The following is a 22561-nucleotide window of genomic DNA, read 5'->3' on the forward strand; positions in this document are numbered from 1 at the left end:
CAACTTGTCCACTTTTGGACCACCCCGTCGTCGTCAAAGTAAAATCCCAATTTCTGCTAGCAGAAAATTGGGTTTTATGAAAAGGGGTGGTTAAACTTGAAAAAAAAAATTTCTGGGGTTGTCCTCTTCTGGAGCATCAAAAAATTTGCTAGTGGGAATTTGAAGTTTTTAGTTGTCCACTCGTGACGCACCACGAGAGTTGTTAAAGTAAAATCCATGTTTTTGCTAGCGGAAAATCGCGTTTTTTGAAAATGCTACACGCAAAGTCCATAATCCCGAAAATCTACCAGCAGAAAATGAGGAAATGGGGTTGTCCACTTTTGACGCTCCATACCTTCCCCTTGGTTCCATCCTCCTTAACAAAGCACCCAACGCATGTGGCATGAAATGCTCTAATAGCAGAGAATTTGGTGCACTGAATCTATTCAAGCTCCTTTGAAAATAGTGCAATGTCAACAAAGTTTGGAGCCCCATGGCCGGCAACTGAAGTCCCTGAGGCCTCAAACAAAACACAATGTGTTGTTTGGTCCTTCAGGTTTCATTAGATTTTTAATTTTTCAATTATTTAATTGTTTAATTAAGCAGCCCAAAACAAACTCACCCCCCATAAAGTTATTGTTCCCAAGTCTTCTTCTCAGCGGCTCATGATTTTTCAAATCAAATCCCTCACCTTCTTCTGGCTTTTCTGACAATTTTTCCATCACATTTTTGTCTGCTTTGCCCCGAGATGGGTGCCCCTGAATCTACAGGAATAATCCCAGGCCATACTGACACAATCCCACCATTTCTTTGCCCAAAACAGACCCCTCTTTTTGAAAGAATCTGCAGGGGTACTTTTTATGCGTCTTGGCTTGGCGCAGAGTTTTCCCTGAACTGGAAGTTTGGAACACTGCCTCCACTGACCGACCGGTCGACCGACAACAGCGGGCGCCAGAGCGTAATTTCACAGACGACGCCATTTCAAAAACCATGGGCAAACCATATACAACTCACCACACTACAAGCATCACACTCGTAAACATAGTACATGTTTAGTGTATTGAACGAAACCGTCCGGCCAACTGTCAGTGTCAAGGAAGAACTGTCACAGAAAGAGGTAATTTGCGGTATTATTATGTATTTCAATAGGTAAAACCAAACTGAAAGTAGGCCTATCACTCCGGATGGATCGGGAGTGAGAGTCCGTGCCACACTAATTGGGCTAAGGCCTACTGCTACTGGGACTACATTGTACATTTGTGAGCCGTCAATTAATTTTGAGAAGCCTGGGCCCTAATTTTATTTGGCATTTTTGAGAATCATCTCACGGCAGTCAGTATGGTCATTAACTTCAAGCATGTGGCATGAGCGTACACGTGGGCCAATCATGCCATCATGAGTTGAAAAGTAACGGTGTGTAAAATAAATCTTTGACGATCAAATAGGCCTATATATGTCAAGCATTTTATTAAAAGTTGTCTGAAAGGCAAATTTTAATGTCACTTTTGAAGTGCTTTATTTCCAGTAATTTTTCTTGTATCAATTTTTACAAGGCAAGAATTACAGCCTACCACTGTAAACTTAGACTATTAATTTTCAAAATAATCACGAATAAAACAAAAATTATGTTAAATGTTTAGACAGAAAAAATAAGGGGTGTCCTTAATTATACTTGTAATTTGCAGTTGTGACAGTTATTAAAGTTATTTTTTCCACATAAAAATTATAATAAAGTGACTGCACTGTAATCTGTGATTCCACTCGGTTGAAACGTTCGATGCTGTCGTTAAATTAAAACCAGGATTAAAATACCAGATGGTCTACTAAATTTAATTACACAATTTAAATAACTGTTGCTTTTTTTCTCTCCACCTGTAATTCAAATAATTTTCTGAAGCTTTGTCTAATTTAAACTGTTGAATCTGGTACAAAGTCCCTTTACCTTTTCTCTTACAAAGTGACCTCTCAAGTAATTCAAACGTTGTCCCAAACCATGTTTCATTGGAATTGAAATGTTTCTAAAATGTGACTTACACTGTAAAAGAAGAAACCTTTGTGATGTAAAACACGCCTTTTTGAATAAAAATGGAAGTTTGTTACCCACACAGCAATCATGAACAACATTGGTACAGAAGTGATCAGGTTCTTAATAACAAAATGAAATCGAAGAATTTCTGAACAGGCTAAATGGAGTTCTGAACTTTGGCGACAAATCTTTTGGGGAACATGACTGATGGTGCTGCCTGCCACATCTTTCACAGTTGTCTTTGTGGACTGTGTATTGGGTGGTCCAGATTCGCTCGTATATTTCTTGGATGGGAGGAGCTGTGACTAGACAACCCCAGTCATCAAACCGGCTGGACTTGTGGCTTTATTTAATAGCAAACCTGTGACCTTCGAGGGGTACATGTACATGTATGCTGTGATATGCGTGGTAGCTGTTCTAAGTAAAGGAGAAAAAATGGAGAGTGGGCAGCAACAGTTGTGGTAACTTTTATTTTGTTGAAGTGGTCATCTGGAAGTAAAACATCGCACATGCTGGATGGAGCAACAACTGTAAGTGGTAGTGTTACTTCCTTGAAAAAGTTCTCAGCAACTGAATGTTTGTTTTTCATCAGGAGACGTGGACGTCTTTATTGACTTCCTCCTGCAAAACGGCAGTGGCCAGGGCCCTCCCTTCTATGATGACGGTCCCGCAAAATGCTGAGAAATACAATGCAGTATTTCCTGACTTTAAGTCCCGCACGCCAACTGGGCAGAATAATTGGTAGAAGCAATTAAAACCAATAACACAACAAAAATATTGTAACGTTTCTTAAAGAGCAACTCAATGGAGAACATGCTTTCTCTGATTTTATCTGTTCAAATAAATATGGAAACATCCAAATCGAACGCAGTGTCATTTGTCTTCAGAGCTCAACTACATGTATATGTATAACAAGCTAAAAAGGCCTTTTTTCTGTTCATGCGATGATGCAAAATATGAACATGTTGAATGTAGATTGGGTCATTCTAAGAAAATAGAGAAAATGAGGGGAACCCTCGCCCTGTGTTCGTAATGTCAAACAGTGCATGTAGCCATTGTTTAGCATGCACAAGGGTTTATCCACTACAAACATAGGGCGAGGGTTCCCCTCGTTTTCTCTGTTTTCTTAGAATGACGCAATCTACATTCAGCATGTTCAGATTTCGCATCATCACTTGAACAGAAAAAAAGCCCTTTTTATCTTGTTATAGTTGAGCTCTGAAGACAAATGACACTGCGTTCGCTATGGATGCTTCCATACTTATTTGAACAGATAAAATCAGAGAAAACATGTTTTCCTTTGAGTTGCTCTTTAACTATTTACATTTCTTTTTTATGACAGAGTATTTTTTTTACTTCTGTTGTAGCTATCTTTAAAATTTACATTGTTGCTAAATTATCTATTTTTGAAATAACAACTCCGAACGAGGCTAATATCAAGCTTCAAAATGTAGTTGAACTTCCAATTTGGCCGTTTTCCAATACTCGACTTCTGATCAGTCTCAGGCTTCCCGATTTGAAGTTATAAGTACAGAAGTAAGTCTGATAGTGCCACAAAACATCAAGTAAGATGCAAAAGAGCCAAACATCACAGTACTTCAATTTAATTTAAACACCTCAGACCTACATGTACAATTGGGGATTGGTTTCGGAAGCAAAGCGTGAGACAGAGAAGAAGTTGAGTATTAGAAAAACGGTCTGAATTTTTGTTTCCCAGCAGGCTTACGTACCTGTACATGGTCAAAAGTTATCAACTTTTTGAAAATGATATCAATGATCAACTATCAGTGAAATGTTCGATAACTATGAAACATATGAATCATATTTGGCAGTGTTTCCCAAGAGGAAATTTTGTTCAGGAAAAGAACACAATACACATTTTTTTTAGAAAGCTGAACAAGTTCGGCATTAGCTGCTATTGCATTTTTCTCCCAAATTTTGTTTGAAAAAACCTAATATATGTTGAGCCAAATTTTCTGAGAAATTCGGTACCAAGTTCTGTATTTGATATTAACAGTTTTGAAATCTCCCACAGAAATATGTAGTGACCATATGGGCTCCTTGGGGTGACTGATCTTTCAAGAATTTTAACTCCACAGTGGTTGGGGTCTAGCCAATGGGAGTGTACAGGCTTGTGGTGTGTGCCTGGGGTGAGGGTTACAACAGATCTTTGCCAAGTTGGCCCATTGAAAAAAATGTTATGACCATATTTGGTAATATTTGTCGATCTCAATCACTGGTCTGTTGACACCTGGGTTGATTTGTGGATTGATCAGCCACAAAAGACTGATTCAGGAAAATTACTACACATACATGTACATGTACATGTACAAGTTTACATGTACATGTATACCAATTTTTCCTCCAAGGTATTACATGTACATTACAAACAATGTACATATGTTGCATACTGTACAGTGTATGTTGCATTGACATCTAGAGACGTTACTGCAATCCTGTTAGAATGTTAGAGTTGGCTGTACTTCCCATGTTCTTCCCACAGACTAATGTAAACTTACAACCACATGTACATGTGTATAATTGTTCTTAAGCTGTTTAAGACAACAGAATGGGAAAAATACAGTGGGCAAAAAAAAGTAGGAGTGTTTAAATTTTTATGGTGCAGCAAAATTTAGTGGGGCGGCATAGTATTTTTGGCAGGGCGGCCGACCATGCTAAAACCTCTCACAATCACATAGAACATGGTTTTCAACAATGTGGTTGGAATTATTGGCCTGTTATGCTGCTTCTCTGTATTTCTCAGGAGTACAAGTGTTTAAGACTGCCATGTTGAAAATGCATTATTTGTACATACATTTTGAAATGGTGGTTCATAGTCCCTGAAGATAACACTTTCTGTGTCATCTGAAGGTGGTTAACCTCTGATCTGAGTATGCAGGCATACTGAACTGTACGTACAAGTGCATTCAGGCAATGGCAGTGTGCTACTGGTACTTGATGTAAATTGCACCTGTTTTTTTTATATGGTACATTGGAGGTTCATCAGGAGCCACAGTGTATATGAAAATGTGCATGTGCAGTTTAATTGCAGTGATGATTAAATGGTAATTAAGCTCTGCTTTCTCCCATGTGCAGCAAAAGATGGGCATGCATGAAGAACACGCACATTTACCGCGGTAATGATATTTCCAGAAAGACTCTGTGACCATACATGTACATGTACGTAGCTCAAGGTTGATACTGTGCATGAGCTCTCTTGGCAGTGATGAAGGCTACAACACCTGTGGGAACACCAGTTGGTCTTACAGGGGAGAGTATTACAGGTGAGAGTATTACAGTGACAGTTACAGTTCCACCAAGTTTCCATTAAAAAAAAAATGTGAACGATGTACATGTGGGGAACATGTAGACTCTCTTTAATATCAAGTATCCAAACCTGCAATTGAAAATAAGAAAGTGCCAACGCAGCAAGTGCTGTGCATGCATGTCCATGTCCATGTACATGTATATACCTGTATGTAGTCCATCTACAAGTACATGTACATATACGGGAATGTACTGTACACATTATGTATTGTTTGAAAGCACAGATTTGTACACATATACTGTATACTCTATACCTGTGCATAGAGTACATCAGCTGCCTGCCACCAGAGAGGAAGGAATAGATTCCTTCCTCCATGATGCAACAACATGCAACACTTTGAAAATCTTCTCTGCCCGTTATCAGGTGAGATACGACAGGATTTCCTGATCAATTTCAGGATTCTTCATCAGGATTTTCATGATTGCAGGATTTTTCAAGCAGTCTTTTTCAAAATAGATTTGGAGAATGTACAAATGTACATGACAGGTATTTTAAGGGATGCCTTAACCCTTACACTCCTCAGTCCTCCAACAGGTGGATTGAGAAGTGTTAGGGTTAAGGGAAACACAGATGTCTACCATGCTGTGGAGTAGATCCTAGGCTGCCGTACTGGTGATTATACCGTGGCTATTCCTCAATAGTACAAATTGTACATGGAGAGTGCACAGAGGACAGTGTTTGGATATTAGTTTCCTTTGTCGTTGCAGTGTGTGGTACAATTACAATGTACAGTGTACATGTACATGTATAATGTCTGTACTATCATGTTACAGGCATCTGCACTCTAGCAACAGATGACGTACTATGCGCCTCAACCTTCAATGTCTTGGTCAAGAACATAATAGATCAAAACACAAATGTTATCGATGCATCTTAGACGTAATTTACATGTGCATGTCTCACGTCTGCTGTAATTGCATCAAATACATGCACACAGGCACACAACATTGACAAAGTACACATGTATGCATACTGTACTGTACTTGTTATACATATACACTGTACGTACAGTACATGTACATGTACAGTACATGTATATACATTGTATATAGTACCGGGTATGATATATGCACATGTACTGTTACTAGGCCGAGTTGGGGTGGCTTGTTGTTGTACATACATGTATATCATTTTCACAAACTGCTCGATTTTATTGTTTGTGGGTCGGTCGCTCAAACACTAGTGCACATGTATTGTACCGGTATGCCACACTGGGTAATATCACTGTACTGGTACCCGTAATTTTCAATGTACATGTAAGTGGCAAGCAACATGCAACATGGCAGCGTCCTTTTACATTCATCAAGGGTTAATATTTGGATAGCTGAACTGAATTCTCCTTTATTTGAAAAGGAACATTTACAATGTACACATACAGTATTTCTGTGTTAGTATTATTATTTTTTTCCCATAGTCTCTGGCTTTGTAAGCCATCACCATTTTTTTGGTGGCTGCTCAAAAATCAAAAGCTTATGAGCTTTCCACTTGTGCTTCTGTAATACTCTTACTGGGAGGTGGTGTGTGACCCTGATCCAGAACGGTGTTCTTGGGACTTGTTCTAGCATGTTTTATTTCTCCATGGTTCTAGCCAATCCAGTGCCAGAAAAGGAAACAGGTGGCCCAGCTGCCCAAACATGACCTTTGATAGACCAGTCTTGTCTGCCAATTCATGGAGGAATTCTTATATGCCTACTTGTATGTGATCATCAGTGTCTTTTCACTGCAGGGAGGAATATGATACTAGTAGGGTACATAGTAAGAATCAGTACTGAAGTAAAACTGCAGTGCAAGGTTACCTACAGTGTATACTTGTAACCATAGAAAACTTTTCCCATCTAGAACTGAACTTAGCGCAAGTACATGTACCAAAATACATGTACATGTACATGTATCAGAAGGACATTTTTCCCTTAATGCCCTTGTATATGTACATGTCCATTTATCCATGTGCACTATCATCCCTAAAATGAGAAATGGACTAGTCCAGTTAAGTGAAGATCCAGTTGTTGCACATGGTTTGGAAGGTTGCCTACTACATTGTACATGTATGATCACAGCAGTTCAGGTACGGTATTGCTTGTGCTTCATTCCATCCTTGAAAGACTGAGTATTTTCCTGTGTCGTGAAGAATTTGAACTCCCACTCCCGTAGGCCAGACATATGGCAAGTCTATACATGTAGTCAGTAGTCATTTCTAATATTACTAGGCCTATAGTATCTAAATTGGATATGAAACTTGTGCCAAGAATATAATATAAAATCAGGGCTCTGGAATATGTGATTGCCGAGCTTTCGGTAACTGAGTACATGTACAGTACCTTCTTTTCTTCAGGGCAAGCAGATTCAGTTGTGAATTTGCTTGCCCTGAAGAAGGTACTCAGGTACCGAAAGCTCGGCAATCACATATTCCAGAGCACTGATTTTATATGAATTATTGTATTCTTGGCAATATTCTGATCATGGTGCTACGCAGCCCTTCCATATTTCTATGAAACTTGTGCCAGTGTAATGCCCCTAACATTTTCTCATACATATAAACATTGTACATGTTGTATGATGTATGTATGTGTGTACATGTATGATGTAGGTACCATCATGTGTACACATGGAGGAATACTCCATAGTTTACATCATGCATGGATTATTCTGTGAAAGGTCTAAAGTGAGAGAAGTGGGCCAAAATTTGAAAAAGTTTTCCTGCTTTGTAGTAAGAGGTCGTCCATTTTTGTCATCATTTTCACCAAAGTACAAAGAGTACTCTTTCCTGGCCCCCCCTCCCCCTCTAAAAGAGGACAAAATGAATGAACCAAAAATGATGATGTAAATGACATATGGTGCCCGAGAACTGTGACCTGGAGGACTTTATTACAGATCACTCAACCACCATATTAACTTCGTGAACAAAGCCAGATCTATTAACAATCTTAACATTGTAAGGATAGCATAGGTCGTGATTGTAACAGAATCGTACTGTACATGTACATGTACATGTATGTAATTTACAGTGAATGAACTCATTGTACTGTTGGTTGCCAGTTAATGATGTCAGATACATGTACGAAAAACCTAAAAACCCAAGGGGAAAAAGAAAACTTGCCAGACCTACATGTGTGTAAGCGAACCAACTGTAGTCAGGCTAGCAAACAACGAGATTGAACAGATCCTAAAAATCAAAGCAATTTTGGATGGAGGTCACAGAGTCACGTACAAGCGTGAAGGCCTTTACCATGTCAGACACAATCTTTATATACCCTCTCTTGACCACTCGACTGTTAGTCTTATACAACAAGGATAAATTCAATTCATTTTAATTCACCACGGCACTCAACTGAATGGAAAGACCTTTAAGCACGATACACTAAACTCGACATGTACAATATTTTGGTAACGTTGCTTGACCTGGATGAACTTATAAAGAACGGGATGATATTAAATACCAAGAGATTTGGAAACTAATGAAAGATTTTCAAAACTGTCTTGCATATACATGTACATATATGTACATGTATCTTTTGCCGTTTCTGTCTTTCATCTCCTGTGACGTTTGATAAGTCTGTCGGCAGCCTCAGAGGCACCTCCAGCCCTCAAGCTGTGTGCAGCAAACTTCAATCATTCGTTACGTACGAAAGAGCATCTGTCTGTAAACATCTGTTTTGTTCGATTCTATATTGATAGATACTTGTAAGTGGTCATCAAAAAACTGGATATGTTTGAGTTTCGAGCTGCCATTTCATTGAAATGTAAAAACCCTGCATATGAAATGAGCATCATGGCCAAGGACCTAATATTCATCAGATTAGAAATGGTTTTGTCCATTCCAATTTTATGAACCGATTCAACTAGCCTGTCAGGTGTGATGGGTTCTTTCCCATGTTGGGGTTTAGACAGCAGTCGCTTGTGTCCTTCCACCGAATGGATAACCAATGGGTCCTTTGTAGAATCCAGGAGACTTGCCATGGTATGAGCCCAGGAGATTGCTTCTATTGTGTTCATGATGGGAGCTGGGGATATTGCCGAATTGGCCAGATGAGTCAGATAAAGTGCTGTGAGGTACAGATCCACTGGTAGTGGTGATTTCTGATGAGATACATGTAGTGCCAAGTGTTGCCATTTTCCAAAGTCATGAAATTAGGCGCTAACTGTCGGTGGCGCCCTTGATTGTACAGTACTTCTGGGAGCTGATTAGCCAAGTGACTCATCAGATCTGCTTCTGAGGATGTTACGCCAACCGGGTTTTCCATGTCTGGCTACCAAAGATAAGTTGCTTCAGTGACGATTTATTCCGGCTAGTGGCCTCATATGGTGGGTGCTATTTGTGATTGTCTGGGCTGGAGTGATTTTGGGAGAAGATTTCCTCCTACATGTCCCTGTATGTCCCTGGCTGTATGTCCCTGGCTGCCACAGGTGTAACAGATGAACAGGGGCAAAAAAGGCAGAGGCTGAGAAGATGCTTCAGGAACAGAACCAGCAGAAGTTGAGGCCCCATAGTCTGTCTTGAAGCATTTGGCTTGGCTGCCCTTCATGGCTGAAGCTTTGAGCTTACATGTACATGTACGTGCAGCTCTGGACTCCGCACTTATGATTTTCTTGTCGTCATCGGAGTCGCTGGCCAGTTCATTATCTCCGTACTCTTCTACCGTAGCCCAGCCAGAGGGGCTTGTGTCAGCCAGTCTTATCAGCTTCTGTCGATGGTGAAGAAGGTCAACCGCTTTTTGAAGTGGACACTTCACTTCTGGAGAACTGTTCTTATGGTCTGCCTCTGTCAACTGGTCCAAGACAGACTGGTTGAAATTATACTGTCTCTTGTGCCCCTCTCTTTTCTAGTTAACTGAGTATTAATCATTTTATCTTAGCTTCGAAACTAGCTGAAATTTCAGCCAGTCTGTCTTTGAACAACTTGGCTTGGTTAGAAGAGAACTGACCGAGTAGTTGTTGAATGTCTTCCTTGGTAGCGGCCGAGCTCATCTTGTAGTCTAAGATTGAAATACTAGAGAACACGATGTAGTATGGCGACATTTTGGATGGAGGTCACAGCGGCGTGCAAGCTTGAAGGCCTCAACCATGCTAGACCCAACCTCTCTTGACCACTCGACCGTTAGTCTTTTCTAACAAGGATAAATTCGATTCATTCTACACTGTAATTCACCACGGCGCTCAACCGAGTACTTGAGTACATGTCTGTACACGTACACTTCATACCATGTTCTGACTTATCCTCATCTGTGCTATTACCTACATGTACCGGGTAAGTAACTATCAATATCAACAAGCTTAAGATTTCTGAAGGCTACATTTGTATCACACATTAGTCTGGACTATTACCATATTTGGACTGCCTATTGCACGTACATGTATGTTGCAAATCTTGCACAATCTGACTATAAATCACAGGGCTTGTTCTAGCAGCCTGCAACGGATTGTATGGGCATTTCCAAGTTACAATGTATGGGGTGCTTTTCTGAAATGTATTGCTGTATATGGAACAATTTAAACACTGACGAAAAATTTCAATTGCAAAAATTTTATCGGCTGGGTAGAAAACCTGACTAGAGTCATAAACTAGAAGTTCTAAAACATGTTTGTACCGATGGGATTTCAAATTTGTCGTTGCCAATTTGAGATATTTAAAGTTGAATTTGCACAAAAATTACTCTATACTACACGTGGAAGTTGTTTCGGGGAATATTACAGACATTTTGGTGAAAACTACTAATCCCTCTCTCCCCTGGTTCTCCACTACATGTAGGTCTTGTGATATTGATTTTTTTTTTGGGTGTTGTTTTTTTTCCCTGCGCAATATTGCCGGTATGACAACATCATCCACAAATTACGCATGATGTGAAAACTCCAACTTTATTTAAATGCCTTAAAGTAATATTGTTTGGAAAAATACATGGAGCTTTTTACTGACCACTGACCATCACAGCTGAAACACAAGGTTTGTTTTGATTCTTGTGTAATCTCATAAACCCACCCCTTTACTTGTAATACATTGTACTGTACCGGTACCTGCAGCATCAGCACTGTGGATGGCATGGAAACTGCCCATGCCATAGAATTGTGAGGCTATGATTTTCTACATGTACATGTACATGTACATGTATGTATTAAAACTTGGACGGTCATCAATAAAAAGTATAATCACAAGAAATGCCAAAAGTTGTTCAATTTTCAGTTCAACCCCAAGGTACATGTTTGTATCTACATACATATATACATGCACTGTACGTACATGTACGTGTATATCAGGGGTGTGAGAATTTAGCTTTTTAGCTGATTTCAGCTTTTTTTGTATCGATGTTGACAGTGAATTTCTGCTTTTCTTACACACCTGGTCTGTACAAAAGTATAGGGACTTTTTATATTTCAGATTTCTGCCAGCTGTTTTCAGCTTTAATTTAAGTGGCCACTCACACCCTTGTATCCGGTATATGTATACATGGGAATCTCTTAAGCAAAGAAATCCTCCTGACATTCAGTCATTCCACCTTACCGGTAAGTTGTAACACCTTACAGGTACATGTTCATGTACGTGGACTAATAGTATTGCAGCAAAATGAGGTTACTTGCATGCATAGTTCTGCTCATCAGTTGATAAAAATCAGTGAAGTTTGTCGGGAAAACAAAATTACTCCGTAAGTGCATGTACATGTACTAGTACAGTACGGTTTCATCAAGTTTTTCCTTGAAAACTCAGGTTGACAAAACTCCCCAATATAAATATGATATTGGCCATATCACAATATGTACCAGTACAATTATGCATACTGTACATGTACATATTATCTGTCTCTTTATACATGTGCCCCCCCAAAAACTGTACTGGACAAGTACAGTAAGTGTATTCATGTCACATGTGAAGTTTATGACCGTCACTTTCAGTCATGAATCCAAATCAAATCAAGCAAAGAGGTTGTAATGTGTGTTTACTGTGGCTGATGTTGATTGCATCGCCCACCACTAGGAAGTCATTTCTACTATAAGCTGCACTTGATTAGCAACATCCCATCCAATAACGGGTTGTTTTTGTGTTGATCCTGCTCAAGCTCTGCGTTTCCCTAAAATCAGGAAGAAACAAGGGTCAGCTGGAAGGTGGGATGGATGTCATGTACGCCACTGAAGGGCCCTGCGTTTGGGACATACACTGTACATGCTTCCTTGGGACTAGTAGTTATTGAGGTGAGGGGCTTGAGCTAGTAAACCCCTTCACATCTTGCTCGACGTGGATGGATCTACTGTGTTTCAGCTTGGGATTTGTTGTACATGTACTGGTACATGTACATGTATACATGTACGTGACCAGCTAGGGTTTGATGCTTCTGTTTCTAGTACTGAAGCCTTTACTAGGATGTGTTGGCCCAACTGAGGGGTGAAATAAGGTATGTTGAATAAATATGTTATCAGCGTATGTATTTTATGGGAGAAAAAAGTAAGTTTTACAACCAAGATCAGACATGAGTGATAATCCTTCCCCAGATTGTTCAGGTTAAAGCTAAGTTCTACATGTACACATGTACATGTACCGGTAGAAAAATGTAAGGAGTTGTTGAACATACGTGTACTGTATGTATTGACAATTATCAGAATAAATTGTGCTTTTGACAATGACTGACACATCTCTTGGTATGTACAGTAATACATTTCTTTTCAATTTTGTGGGCCTTGATCTCGGTATTAGTGTTAGTCTTGGTCTGGAAAAACCTTTTCATGCTGGTCCTGTCTTCATCACAGGTACTCTACATGAACATCGTGTACATCATACTGTACATGCACTCAGTAAGCGATACTTGAAGTGGACTGCCTTGTCAAAAGTCAAATTAGACCCTAGCGGCAGATTTCTGAGAAATTCTCTCTTTATGTTCAGCTGATGAAATGATGCGTGCCGGAAGGGAAATGATTCATTGGCCACGCTCAGCACTTTCAGCCACAGTTTTCAGTGTCTCCTTGTGTGGCAGATGTACTTGTATGATGTACTGCTGGGAGTCCTGGTACATGTACATGTATAATGATACCAGTACACCACCTGGGAATCCTATGACTAGCTAATTTAAACTTACCCCAAGGGATAACCTGTCCATGAATACCCATCAAACATCGTAGTGTACATGTATACATCACTACATGTACCTGTTACATGTAGTGATGTATATATACACTGTAGAAAAACGGAATCAGACCAGAATTAAAGAATGTACCAGTTATGCTGAGGAGCAATTGCACATGTCAAACAATGAAATTTTTTATTTTCAAGTTGGAACTGCACGAATCAGATGTACATTAGTCCCGTTTTTTAATTGAAACGGAATTCTTTTGTATGAATTACATTTTAAGTTTCTCTTAATTAAGAAATTTGTGCTTTGTCAGGAACTCTGCCTGTTCCAATCTTTTAATACATGTACTGTATGTGTAGGATGTTTTGTCACTAGAAATCATTTTTGGGAATATTATGTACCAGTACATGTTATTTCTGGGTTATAAACTATTTACAATGTACGTGTAAATGTGATACTGGTACATGTAGCTCAAGCATACTTGTACATGTAAAATACCACCGTTGTTTTTTTTTCAGTTTCTAAACTTGTTTTGCAGAATATTTGACACGTTGGTCTCCATGCCTTTCCTCCGTAGAAAGTTTCAATGGCCTTTTTTGCTCCGGTTGGTCTCAGTGCCCCTTTGTCCCATTTTCTTGCACATGTCTTGAGACCAAAATGGTGGTGTCCCAATAAATTGAAATTCAAGCCCTGGCCGTACATGTACATGTACTGTATATACAATATATGTACGATGTGTATGAGTAAGCATCATACCCATACATAAATGTACATGTACATGTATGTATCCCGCATCACAACAGTCAACATGGCCTAATTTTAAATACACTAGTACTGTTCATGTTCACTGTGCGAGACTCACTGCCTACATTGTACATGTACTACTGTGCCAGAAAAAAGGGAGGTTTGGATTGGCCTTGAAGACTGCTGATGTGAAGTCAACCTTGAATTAGGGATATATTTTGACCATGAGTGCACTGACTGAGTTGTACTTGTAAATCCAAGGAGATTACTTAGAGTTTAAGTTCAGGAAATCTTTGCTGACATTGCTGGCTTATCAGGTGCCCAGTGGCGGAAACATCTGTTGATTTTGTTGAATAATTTTCACAGACAACGAAAGATTTATTGTAAATTTTGGATTGGTTTTATGTAAATTTATGAAAGTACATGTATTCCAGAAATTAGCAACTACGTGTACTGGTTCATGTGCAATAATGTTAAACAGAGTGAAAGAGTTACACATTCCTGTACCATTTTACCTCAACCCTCGAGGAATGTGCAGGTACCAGTGCAGTAACGTGTGCTGTGCATGTACATGTACATACATGTAAGTGTGTGGCTATTTCTTGTGCCCACATGTACATGTACCACCATGTTCTTGTATATGTTTTGGAATTAAGATGGAGTGATTTCAAGGTTTTGACTCGCCTTTCCTGCAAGCTTGTTAACAGATTTTCAAAAGTTCACAATTGTTTCAGGTGTTTTACCCTCCATTGCACATGCATGCATGTACCATTTTTCAAGTTCTGTACATGATCTGATGACTGTAGGTACATGTAGTATACAGTACATGTACTGTACATGTACATTTATATCTTGTTCGCATGTTTGCCTGTTTGCATGCTCTTTTTGTTTTCTTTTTTCAGTTGTTTGTCTTTGTACTTTGTTTTCTTTGGTATTTTCTAGTCTTTTGGGCAGATAGGGATCATGGGGTACATTTTGGTTTTTCGTGAGGTTGTTGAACGTACAGCGCTAGTGCATACACACGCTGCCAAGTGTTATTTAGTTTGTTGCAGGCTTAATAGTGACATGGAAATGTAATCAGATTTTAGTTGGCGCTTACATGTAACTGTAGGCTACATGTACGTACATGTGAACCTATCACAGAAAGGTCACCATCAGAGGATCAAGCCTGATTAGATCTGACATGTACATGTAAAGAGATACACAAGTACATGTACATGTACCTACCAAGTAATCTCTTTCAGGGTTGAGAACCAGTTCTCCCATTCAAAATAATGTAATTTCTTGTGAAACCAAAGCTAAGAATTACACTATTTATAATGTAATGTAACTTTGGACTTAGGCCAAAAGAAGTACACATGCAAAAAGTACACATGTACCCGTTTGGCTAGGGACAAGGACATTTTAGGAAGCATAAGCCAGTCAGAATTAGTTTGGTACAAGCACCTGCACAAGTTTCCAACATGCTCATTAATGATTTGATCTTTGCTTTACTGAAGGGCAAATTTCATCAGAAGTGTTCTTTAGAAACCACTGTCCCAGGAAAGGAAGTGATTTACAGGTTTTGATTTTTTCTTTGATTTTTATCTTCCTGCAGGGACAAGCAGCGGAGGGCCCTGATAGCATCATCTCCTGGTTGCCCATGGTTGACTCATCAACAGTGTGTAATGGTTTAGCCTGTATTACACCCTCTCCCCTTAGGGCCAAGGGACAGCCATCAATGACAGTGCTGCCAACAGTCTTGTCTGAGTATCCCCATTAAAGTACACGTAACATCATCAGCACCATTCAGTGTGAACAGCGCTCGCAAGACCATAGCAGAAATTCAAGAGTCGCCAGATGTGAATGGGCAAAATCAACGTTTGCATGCCCTACATTTCTTAAAAAGTGCAGGCACCGGGAGCATTTAAACCCTGGGGACCAGAGTGACAGTGAATTCAAGGAGTTACGGATGAGTTAATATTGGACGTTTCCAGGCTGGAGCTACATGCATTCTTGGCTGGGACAATGCTACTTTTCCTGTGTTGACGCTCTGCTGTGTCCCACTGGAAGTGGACAGGAATCAGGTGTTGAATCTGTGTCAAGTAAAGCATGAAGTTCATCAGGCCATATACATGTACATAGGCCAAGTTTGTGTGATGAGGTGCACATTCTATCAAGAGGCTGCTTAAGTACATTCTATGTTGTTAAACTCCAAAGAATTGTCCTTCAATTTCTGACAGCAGGAACAATAGCAAGATGTATTTCATGAACCTTTATAGTTACCAACACATCAGGAATATGTAGCCTTGCTAAGAAGATCAGCCTTTGTGCCAAATCTTGCCATCTGTACATTTATTCAGAATCTTTTTTACAACGTGATTAGCAAATGAATGCTAATCACTTTTTATCACAGCATCAAAGTGTAAAAGTCACAAACTGTGTACTTGAAAGATACTATATTTATTCTCCATTACCAGGAACATGCTTTTCACAAAGGTGCTCATGTTCCCTCCGGTTTATTTTTTGTACATACGTACTGGTACCTGATCTCTTTTGTGGAAACTAATTAAGTCCATACTCAGGAAGCCTTGCAGGCACAAAAGCACACATCTCAGCCTCAGCAGGCAATGTTGATGATCTTGCCCATGCAGTTTACTGCCCTATTTTGTTTGCCAAGCAAGTCCTGTCTAAATTGCTCTTTTAATTGTTCTTTTAATCACTGCAACTCAAGGCATGTCAGTAAATACCCTTTAACAGTGACAGCCTGTGTGTACCGGTAAACTACATGTGAGGTTTCAGGTACATGTGTACCTGGGGCTTTTTTAGTGATTTACAAAGCTATACACCTAATCATTGTTTCATTTTTGCATAAATACATGTACCAGCACCTGTACTACGAAAGGCTGGAATTGATACAGTGAAAATTTTGATAGTGGTTATTCATTATAGTTCGCTGGAAGGATTGTGCAGCCTCCCATAATGCACGTTGTTCTGCAGGCCTACGTACTCATTGTTTAGCTGGGACTGATCCCTGGGAGGTTGCATGCCGTCACTGCACGTACATACATGTGCATGCCTCATCGACAATTATGTTGGTGAACGGATGTCTGAGTGAATGCTCAGTGTGGATCATTTAGTCTGTAACCGAGTCTGATGTCGGGTTTGTCTACTGTGTTCTGCCAGCATGGATGAAATCTAGCTGGGCTTGAGTAGGCCGGACAAACTGCTTATCTGCTTAATTTACTCTGCTTGAATTTTTTGGGTGTGCTTCTTGAAGATTGGCTTAAATTGCACATGGAATATAAAAGGGACTGTGTTTTGGTATCGTCACGTGCTTTAGTTTGTCAAATTATCAGGAAGTTGACATTTATGCTGTGTCAAGTGATGCAAATTAAGCAGATGTTGCTTCATGCTCTTGAAATATCACGCTTTGTTCAAATGTTTACAGCTTGTTTTTAACCATAACGGTGCACGTACATGTACATGTATGTTGTCAGTACTGAGAAGTACTAGACCCTGTGTTGTACATGTAGAAGCAGTGACAGGCACAATATGACAATGAGTCGCGGCGTAATCTTCATTGTCACCGCTTCTATTTTTGTACTATTCTCTCTTCTAATGTATACCGAAGTTCTTTCAAGGCACTCAAAGTGGTTTGAGCATGCCCCACCGGAAACCATCTCACAGAGAAGCAGGTTAAATGGCCACCCATTCTTGAACTTGGCACGGCCGGAATCGACAAATCGTGCGTCCGGTGTCAGTCGAAGAATGAAACAGCGGCGGTACAGTGCAATGAATATCACCAAGTTGACCTTTGCCGATGCAGAAAGAGTCAGTACTGCGCATCCGGTAGGTTTGAAAATAATGGTCCTGGCCAGGATGCGAACAGGCTCCACACTGCTTGGGGAAATCCTAAACCAGAACCCTAGCTTGTTCTACCTGTTTGAACCTCTGCATGCCACTGATTCCATGGTGCACATGAGGATGATGGAGTTGAGCAAGATGGAAGCATCCATGGCCATGCTCCTCCGTAAACTCTCCAACTGCATCTTTCCCAGCGAGTTTATGTATGACATTTACAACTGGCGCATTGCCAGAGGGAAGAGCAGTACCATCCGAGACATGTGTGAGGCCAAATTCAAATGCAACAAGGCCAACCCTACGCTATTCAATGCTCAGTGCAAGAGACACAAAGGGAACATGGCAATGAAAATGATCCGTGCCAATCTTGAGACGATTAAACCCCTCATACTCGAGGATCACCTGAATGTAAAAATACTCCATCTTGTTCGAGACCCTCGTGCCACAGCCAACTCGCGAAAAAGGTTTTACTGTCCAAGAAAAAAAATTCCTCCGGAGCAGTGTTCTTTATATGCACTGGGCATATTAGAAAACGAGCCCAACCTGCTTAAATACAAAACTGTGCACAAGTACTGCCAGTGGATGCGTGACACTGTGCAGGCTGCTTTGGCAAGACCAGAGTGGCTGCGAGGGCACTATAAGCTCATCCGATATGAAGACTTAGCACTGGAGCCACTACGCTTCACCAAAGACATCTACAACTTTCTGGGGCTCCCCCTGCACCCACAGGTGACAGAATGGGTCCGGGCAAACACACAGGAGAACACCAACAAAAGCTCCAAAGTCTTCAATACCCGGAAGAACTCAACGCAGGCGGCCATCAGCTGGCGGAACTCACTGACTTTCAAGGAGGCCAAAGATGTTGAAAAGAAATGTGGTGATGTAATGGAGCTGCTCGGCTATCGATCACTCGGATCGGAGGAGGATTTGACCAACTATGAAGTGCCGGTCACTTCACCACTTGATATTGGGGCTGACATCAGTTTTACTTAAGTATAGAATGGCCCCTGTGGCCGTTTCTGTAGTTGTACTAATTGAAGATGTGTGAAACATTTATGTGAAACGTATACAATATTGGATTTTATGTGAAACATGTACAGTATTAGATTTTTTGTATCAGTTAGTGTTTGTTGTAACTATTCTTGCCACCCGTCCATTGTGGAACAAATTGAATTAGTCTGTACATGTACATGTACTTGCATGGTTTTACGGCTCTACATTTTCAGAACATGCATACTGTAGGTCTGTAAACGTTAAAACTGGTAAGATGATGGCTTTTGCAGTAAACATGGTAAACATGCACTTTCCATCAATCTTGTCAAACTTATCGAAGTCAACCAAAACAGTTTTTTTAACTTAGTGTTTGACAAGACATTTTTTGTAGAACTCAGTAAGGATCGGTATTTCAAATACAAAATGGGAATACAGAATGGGAGGAAGAGGTATTGCAAAGAAATGGGAGGGGGGGAGTACAGTACATGTCCATGCACCCCCTCTACCTTTGGTAGGGTTACAGACCATTACACCTAGGGTGTGTTTGTTCACTGATGCCATTTGTATGCTGAAGCCAATGGTAATACTTAATGCATCTCTGCTATCTGCTCTTGAGCATTAATATACATGTACGTGTGCTGTAGGTAATTTGGCCGTCCATCTTTCTTTAGACAATGGATGACAGAGTCTGTGTGACTCAGGACTGCCAACTTTTAGACTTACGTGTGGGATGGGATACTGTACATATAGCTGGTAAAAACACGTGTATTGAAGAGGCTTAAACTGTATTATTCATCATGATAGCTCATAGCTATACACTGTATGTAACAACTTGATGCGTCATCATGTATGTGCATTACCAGTATGTCAGCCATGAACGTGGGCTTTACCAGGATATTTTCTGAGTGTGGGAGGATGGGGCACAAAGCACTAGTGAACAGCAAACTGACAAACATTAGTGTTGGAAGGGAGTCGGTATCGAGTTGCTTTCAATTCAAATTGGTGCTTTTCCTCCTCTTTATCTTGCTATTGTATCTCTTCATTTTTAGCCCCTCCCCTGTCTGTTCATTTTCATCGAGGAGGGATGAGGAAAGTGCCCCTTTTCCCTCTTCATGATGTCCACGTGTCTGTGAAGCTAAAGAGATGCTTGGGTTGGGACTTGTGGATTCGTTGTTTTGTGAGTTGTTCCTTTGAAATCATGTCAGTTATAATTGACGAAATCTCAAATCAATGCTAGACTTAGTCTGTTTTTGGATAATGTTTTTATACCTGCTGTAGTTTGTGTTATGAAGTTTGAAATTTTTTAAATTGTTTTTGTTAAATTTTAGTCAAACAAGTTGTATCCTTGACAGGATATTTTGAATTTCCATGTTAAATTTGAGTTATGCAAATCAATATATTTTGACTTCAGTTACTGCCAATCTTGAAAATTTGTGTACAAGTAATAGAATTTTATATTTTGAACAGTCTTTTGTGAATTGAATGGACATTTTGAAGCAGTTTATAGAATCTTGCCAGTTTGAATTGTAATTAGATTGGAAGGATTATGATTGACTCATGCTTTGGGGAAAACAAGCTTCCCATCTCATGCTTGAAACACGGTGAGTAAGCAGAATTTTCTGGCAGAAAAAAAGAAAAAAATTGTGCAAAAACGCTGCATGCCATTGAGTAGAATGACTCTGTAATGTTGCTTTAATGTTTTAGCAAAGACCTTTATGTTTGTGTTTGTTTAAACACTTGGACTTGCCGTTAGTGTGAATATCCTGTAAGTATTATGTATATACATTTTAAATAATGCAAGCACGTATGCTACCTGTATATGCTTTATTGTTTACCATTGTTAAGAATCCCCATCTAGCGTATTTTTGCTTCAAATGAGCCTTCATACAGCAGTCTACATGTATAGAGTATTACCACATACATGTACATATGTAAGGGCGTAGTGACCTTTCCCTTCTGATACAGCAATTTTGGGCAAATTCATCTTTAAGATCTCAAGTTGGCAACAAACATGTTTTGAACTTCTACGGTAGTTTATGTCTGTAGTCAGGTTTTTTAACAACCAATCAAATTTTTTTGCAGTTAAACTTTTTTGTTACATTTTTGTTCCATAGCTGCAACATTTAAGAAAAGCACACCATAACGTTGAAACGCCCATACAATCCGTTGCAGGCTACTAGAACAAGCTTTGTGATTGGTCAGATTGTATGAGATTTGTGATGGAATAGGCCGTCCAAATATGGTAATACTCCAGACTGTACATGTAAATTATGAAAGCTACATCAGCTTTCTGAAAAGTGGAGGTTTTTGGTGGCTTTCTTACCTGAATGTCAAAGGATTTAGCATTTACCCCAAGTCTCTGTTGTTTTATCTCTTCAAAATGTCATGCAAGGCATTTGTGATTGCTTTTTTTTTTTTTTTTGGCTTCGCAGAGACACTTGATGCTTCGGAAAATGCCAAGCCAAGGGCATTATTGTCAGAATATTCAGAGATATAAACAGTGATATTCTCAGTCTAGTTTTACTGTACTTCCAGCAGCAGTGACTTCTTGATAAAACTTTCAGCCTCCCATGGGTCCTTCAAAATTCAGTGGGGAGTTTTGAAGGATTCATACAGTGGGATTGAGGAAGGTGGAACCCAGCCACTGTTAACTTTGCAGAGTTTTCTGTACAAAGAATGCTCAGTGGAGGATTTGGGAGGGTTCAGGAAATAAAAGTTCCTAATAGGAATATCTAGGCATTTAGAATTGATCACAGCCCTAAGGAAGGATGGGGACTGCCCCCCCCTTAGAAAACTTCTGAAACATTCGTAAATGTTGTTAACATGATGTTTTGTTTATAAAGAAAATATGATGTGAATGTAAGCAACCAATAAATATGTACTGTGTACATGTGTAGATGTTTGTGAATTGAGGTTTGTCTGCAAGTATGTGTAAATATGAAAAAGTGACACTAGGATTATATTGCTTTAACTTGCATGGTTAGTCAGGGTGTATATGCATCCAAATGCTGCTTTCCAACGTCATCCATTTTAGTACATCATTAATTAATGTGCATTGTGCATTGACTGCAGACCAGAGAGAGTTGAGGTTGGGAATGGAACCATACAGATATCGGCCCTCTCTTCCTTCTACTAAATGTCAATTTTTTTTGGTTGTCTTAATTTCCTTTCATGAAATGTCATACAGTGTTTCAAACATTGGCTTATTTCTGAAGGCAGTTGGTCTCCGCATATGTTGCATTCAAAGACTCAGACATACTCTGGGAAAATTTAAGCTTTTGATTAACGTCTTATCTGCCCCTTTGAAAAATCCTGGCTTGTTTTTTTAGTCATACATGGAACTTTTGTTTTCCCTTTCAATTTCTTAATCTCCATCTTTTTTGATGCGTCTCATTGGCTTCGTATATTTATCTCTCCAGTTCACTTTTTGAACTCCCTTAGTTCATGCATAGCAAAATTCTGCAGACTTTTTAATATCTATATTTTTTATGAAAAAAAAATGACTGAGCCATTCATCTGAACTTGTATAAAAGCAAACATCATTTATACTGTACTGTTGCTGCAACCTTCAGCCATTCGTGCTGGGGTTGAAGTTAT

At 39.7% G+C, this 22561-nt stretch overlaps 1 protein-coding gene and 1 pseudogene across 6 annotated transcripts; one reads left to right on the plus strand and one right to left on the minus strand.

Moving 5' to 3' along the window:
- The first annotated feature begins 959 nt into the window (after positions 1–959).
- On the plus strand, positions 960–21860 carry LOC110984430 (carbohydrate sulfotransferase 3-like). Of its 6 annotated transcripts, XM_022244630.2 has the most exons (3): positions 960–1096; positions 5102–5289; positions 15726–21860. In XM_022244630.2, the coding sequence occupies exon 3, from the start codon at positions 17663–17665 to the stop codon at positions 18962–18964; it is 1302 nt and encodes a 433-aa protein (XP_022100322.2). In that variant the 5' UTR covers positions 960–1096; positions 5102–5289; positions 15726–17662; the 3' UTR covers positions 18965–21860. The 6 variants fall into 6 exon arrangements, with proteins under 6 accessions (XP_022100322.2, XP_022100323.2, XP_087001904.1 ...); XM_022244631.2 differs by lacking the exon at positions 5102–5289; XM_087145778.1 differs by lacking the exons at positions 960–1096; positions 5102–5289 and adding an exon at positions 5675–5696.
- Positions 9629–10408, minus strand: LOC147796765 (uncharacterized; annotated as a pseudogene).
- Positions 21861–22561: the final 701 nt, after the last annotated feature.

The sequence above is a fragment of the Acanthaster planci genome, linkage group LG14 (assembly GCF_054643075.1).
Source record: "Acanthaster planci isolate LZ-2023a linkage group LG14, COTS_SCS, whole genome shotgun sequence".
NCBI classification, from domain to species: Eukaryota; Metazoa; Echinodermata; class Asteroidea; order Valvatida; family Acanthasteridae; genus Acanthaster; species Acanthaster planci.